At 59.4% G+C, this 4,878-nt stretch overlaps 1 protein-coding gene across 1 annotated transcript in view; it reads right to left on the bottom strand.

Annotated features, from left to right (window-relative positions):
- Positions 1-1,753: 1,753 nt before the first annotated feature.
- Positions 1,754-4,878, bottom strand: part of LDLR (low density lipoprotein receptor) — a 22,595-nt gene continuing 19,470 nt past the window's right edge. The window contains exons 13-16 of the mRNA XM_075577484.1: positions 4,495-4,636; positions 3,251-3,403; positions 2,772-3,044; positions 1,754-1,965 (exon numbers count right to left, since the gene is read on the bottom strand). Of these exons, the coding sequence (XP_075433599.1) occupies positions 1,769-1,965; positions 2,772-3,044; positions 3,251-3,403; positions 4,495-4,636 (765 nt within the window). The 3' untranslated portion in view covers positions 1,754-1,768. The remainder of the gene's footprint in view (positions 1,966-2,771; positions 3,045-3,250; positions 3,404-4,494; positions 4,637-4,878) is intronic.

The following is a 4,878-nucleotide window of genomic DNA, read 5'->3' as shown; positions in this document are numbered from 1 at the left end:
GCACACACACACACACACACGCCCGCACGAAAGGGGCAACTGTGTGCGATGGGAGGTGAAAGTGGGCTGAGAAGGGAGAGAGGCGAGGTGAAAGGGGGGGTGGGGGGAGAAGGGAGAGAGGCGAGGTGAAAGGGGGGGGTGGGGGGAGAAGGGAGAGAGGCAAGGTGAAAGGGGGGGGTGGGGGGAGAAGGGAGAGAGGCGAGGTGAAAGTGGGGGTGGGGGGAGAAGGGAGAGAGGCGAGGTGAAAGGGGGGGGGTGGGGGGAGAAGGGAGAGAGGCGAGGTGAAAGGGGGGGGTGGGGGGAGAAGGGAGAGAGGCAAGGTGAAAGGGGGGGGTGGGGGGAGAAGGGAGAGAGGCGAGGTGAAAGGGGGGGGGTGGGGGGAGAAGGGAGAGAGGCGAGGTGAAAGGGGGGGTGGGGGAGAAGGGAGAGAGGCGAGGGTGAAAGGGGGGTGGGGGAGAAGGGAGAGAGGCGAGGTGAAAGGGGGGGTGGGGGAGAAGGGAGGTGAAAGGGGGGCTGAGAAGGGAGAGAAACGAGGTGAAAGGGGGGGTGGGGGAGAAGGGAGAGAGGCGAGGTGAAAGGGGGGGTGGGGGAGAAGGGAGAGAAGCGAGGTGAAAGGGGGGGTGGGGGAGAAGGGAGAGAGGCGAGGTGAAAGGGGGGGTGGGGGAGAAGGGAGAGAGGCGAGGTGAAAGGGGGGGTGGGGGGAGAAGGGAGAGAGGCGAGGTGAAAGGGGGGTGGGGGAGAAGGGAGAGAGGCGAGGTGAAAGGGGGGGTGGGGGGAGAAGGGAGAGAGGCGAGGTGAAAGGGGGGGTGGGGGGAGAAGGGAGAGAGGCGAGGTGAAAGGGGGGGTGGGGGAGAAGGGAGGTGAAAGGGGGGCTGAGAAGGGAGAGAAACGAGGTGAAAGGGGGGGTGGGGGGAGAAGGGAGAGAGGCGAGGTGAAAGGGGGGGTGGGGGAGAAGGGAGAGAAGCGAGGTGAAAGGGGGGGTGGGGGAGAAGGGAGAGAGGCGAGGTGAAAGGGGGGGTGGGGGAGAAGGGAGAGAGGCGAGGTGAAAGGGGGGGTGGGGGGAGAAGGGAGAGAGGCGAGGTGAAAGGGGGGTGGGGGAGAAGGGAGAGAGGCAAGGTGAAAGGGGGGGTGGGGGGAGAAGGGAGAGAGGCGAGGTGAAAGGGGGGGTGGGGGGAGAAGGGAGAGAGGCGAGGTGAAAGGGGGGGTGGGGGGAGAAGGGAGAGAAACGAGGTGAAAGGGGGGGTGGGGGGAGAAGGGAGAGAGGCGAGGTGAAAGGGGGGGTGGGGGAGAAGGGAGAGAGGCGAGGTGAAAGGGGGGGTGGGGGAGAAGGGAGAGAAGCGAGGTGAAAGTGGGGGTGGGGGAGAAGGGAGAGAAGCGAGGTGAAAGTGGGGGTGGGGGAGAAGGGAGAGAAGCGAGGTGAAAGGGGGGGTGGGGGAGAAGGGAGAGAAGCGAGGGGAAAGGGGGGGTGGGGGAGAAGGGAGAGAGGCGAGGTGAAAGTGGGGGTGGGGGAGAAGGGAGAGAAGCGAGGTGAAAGGGGGGGTGGGGGAGAAGGGAGAGAAGCGAGGTGAAAGTGGGGGTGGGGGAGAAGGGAGAGAAGCGAGGTGAAAGGGGGGGTGGGGGAGAAGGGAGAGAAGCGAGGTGAAAGGGGGGGTGGGGGAGAAGGGAGAGAGGCGAGGTGAAAGGGGGGGTGGGGTGGAAGGGAGAGAAGCGAGGTGAAAGGGGGGGTGGGGTGGAAGGGAGAGAAGATCCCTAGAATTTCACAATAGAATTATAGGTTCCTAAATGCCCCAGACACGGCCCCAGCGCGGCAGAAAGAAAACGCACAGAGAACAATCGCCACAAAACGCGACGGGCGGCTGGAAACAAACGTCGCCGGAAACTTACCGATGGGAATGACCACGTACAGGGCGGTGGGGCCGGAGTGGGAACCGGTGTCGGCGGCGTCCGCGGCGATGCCGTTCCGGGCTGCGGACAGACAAAAAAAAGACGCGCGTTACACTGCGTTCCCCCGCGCGGGTCTGGCGTGCATGGAAACAGGGCCGGCGCAGCTACCCGGTCAGTGCAAAGGGCACGTTCTGCGCGAGAGAGGGGCAACTGGGGCGGGTTCCGCCGCCAGAAACGGGTCAACGGTTGGAATTTTACCCGTAACGGTCCAGTCAGAGAGGCGCTGCGAGGGGATCGGCGTCACCCAGATACGGATACAAATATGGTTGAAATAATAAGATCCCTGTGAATGCCCGGCACCGTACAGTTTTACCCGCGAAGGACGCCCGTAACCCGTTCACATTTACCCCGAGCCACCGCAGGCCTACCCTCGCTAAACCCAAACTCGCCACGTGCACGAAGAAACGTCGGAAAATGTGGAACCCCCTAATAACCGTTTGCAACCGCCCCCCCATCTTTGGTTTAAAATGTCCCCTTTTGTCGTTTTATCCCCCCCCCCCGTAGAGAATAGTCTCTCTTTCAAAAGGTTTCGGATTTTAGCGACCGTAAGAAAAATGGCCGTCGCAAGAAAATGGATTTTCCTGCTGCCACGTTAATGTGAGAAAACGTAATAACAGGTCGCCGGGTATCTGGGTACGGGGGTCCGCCAACATTTTTGGGGAGGACGCTGCCCTTTTGAACGTCTATTCATTTTTCCCTAGCGTCAGCGCCATGCGAAATGCAGTTTTGTTTGTGAGAGAGCCGGTTGCGGTGAATAGATAAGAGATTCGGGGGGCGCCGAGGAAGGAAGAAGATTGGGGGGGGGGGGGGGGGGAAGGAGGGTGTACCTTGTTGTGGATGAGTCATGAGCCCTAGTGTGGTCATTTCAGGGGCTCCCTCTGTGCTTCTCCTCGGCGGCAGAGCGGTTAAAATGGCCGCCGTGGCGGAAACGGGTTGAGGGGTCCGTTGCGGGCTGGCGGTGGTCGCCCGTGCCGGCGCGGTAATCTTGGCCAGCGTGGTACTCCTCGCAGTCGCGGTGGGGCGCGCCGGCGTGGTTTTGCCCACCGGAGATGGCGTCGCGGTCGGGGAAGCAGGGAGCGAGACGTCCGGGGCAGTCGATTCTGGAAGGGGGGAGGGGGGGGGGGGGGTAAATTAAAGATGGCACCTCTTGTACAATCGCTAAGCAGGATTCATAACGGGGGGAGGGAAATTCCACCTTTTTAATGGGGGGGGGGGAGGAAATAGGAGACCTCGGCTCAAATAATGTCTCGCACACGGGTGGGAATAAGGTAGGGCGCGGAGTAGAGGAGTGGCGAGTACAACGCACCTTTCACGCAGCCCCTCATGTCCTCCGCCAGCTGCATCCCGTCCGGACAGGCGCACGTGTATTTGGGGGAGCGCGGGGTGACGCGGGGGGCCGGCAGGCACAGGTACTGGCAGCCCCCGTTGCCCAGGTGGTGAATTTCGCACCAGTTGTCGGCTGAAGGTTAAAAAGAAAAACCAAAAGGGTCATTTGAGCGGGTCCAGGTCCCTCGGCACATGGGGGTCCTCAACTGCCGCCCCGAAGCCCCTCCAGCAACAGGTCTGGTGCCAAGGCCATCGCTCAAATCACTCAGTCCCAGCTTCAGCACAGGAGGCACCGTCTTTGACCGAGCCACCTGTGCTGAAGCAGGGATATCCTGAAAACCCGACCCGTTGCGGGGGGGGGAGGGGTTCTGGTTTCCCCCAGATCTATTAAACCGCTCTTGTACATCATCTGACCGGTGACGTTACTGCGCCTGGAAACAAAATGGCCGCCAAAATCCTCGGACCAATAGCAAAGCCGGGTCACCGGTTGCGGCTTCCAATTTGGACGGCCATTTAAAATCCCCCCAAACCAGGAAGCGACTCCACCAGTAAGCGGCACGTTTAATAGTGAAATGGGGGGGGGGAGGGATCGACAACTTTTTACACAAAGATAGAGTACTTCATGATCTGATGTCGTTTGGTGATCAGACTGTTTGTCAGGCCCTCAAAACCCCTTTTTTTTGCTCTGTTCCTCGTTTGCAAAAAGGCATTAATTACGAAGCCGTCGTTCGGCAAACGAGGAGAAGTCGTTGTAAGGAAGGCGTTGTCACTGAAGTGTTTAACACTTTGAGTGGTCTTGTGACGTTGCCACAATGTCGCAGGGGTCCGCGGCTCCAAGCAGCAATTCTACATCCCATCCCCCCCCCCTCCCTTTGTACATGTAAAGCGAGTAACAATGTTTAATTCGACATCGCTACCTACGCTGGCAATCGTTTGGTGCTCCCGTTACAATTCTGTAACCAGCCTGATTGTGTGCCTAACATAATGGCCGCCTTTCCGTTTCAATCAATCCTTCAGATCAGCGTAACTCAGCAGCTGCAATGTATCCCGGTATTACGACGGTAACATTACTACTGTTACAGCGTGCAGCTGAAACGGCTGGGAACATTGGCAACAAAATGATCCCAAACAGGAAAGATCTTGCACTACTGGGGAGGCGGATATAGAAAAATCACAGGAACGGGATGCTTTAAACACTGGCAGCGATCCGTGGGAACCTCGTACCTTTCGGTTGCCTCAGGTCGTGATACAAGACGATATCCTCGGGAGAGCGGAGGTCTTCTGCCACCTTCTTGATGTCTCCGCCCGTCAGGCGGTTGGCACGAAAGATCGCTTCGTTGTCCACGTCGGTCCAGAACACCAGGTCCTGAAACAACGTAAATAAAACAGATTATAATACAGTTAAAAGATGAGCACGACGCGAACCGAGGAGGTCGTCCCAGAAACGGCCGGCTCATATCCGAACGCGCACACAGTGGCGCCACTGGGCAGACGGTTTAACACACGGCGATAGCCACAGCAAACGTTGACACAGACCGCGAAATGCTCAACGGGCAGACAGGGGGGGGGGGGAAATGGGGAGGTTTGTTGTAGGGTTTGGCGCCAGTT

The sequence above is a fragment of the Ascaphus truei genome, chromosome 20 (assembly GCF_040206685.1).
Source record: "Ascaphus truei isolate aAscTru1 chromosome 20, aAscTru1.hap1, whole genome shotgun sequence".
NCBI lineage: Eukaryota > Metazoa > Chordata > Amphibia > Anura > Ascaphidae > Ascaphus > Ascaphus truei.
Note: the sequence above shows the minus strand (reverse complement) of the source record. Positions and strands in the feature narration are given on the sequence as shown.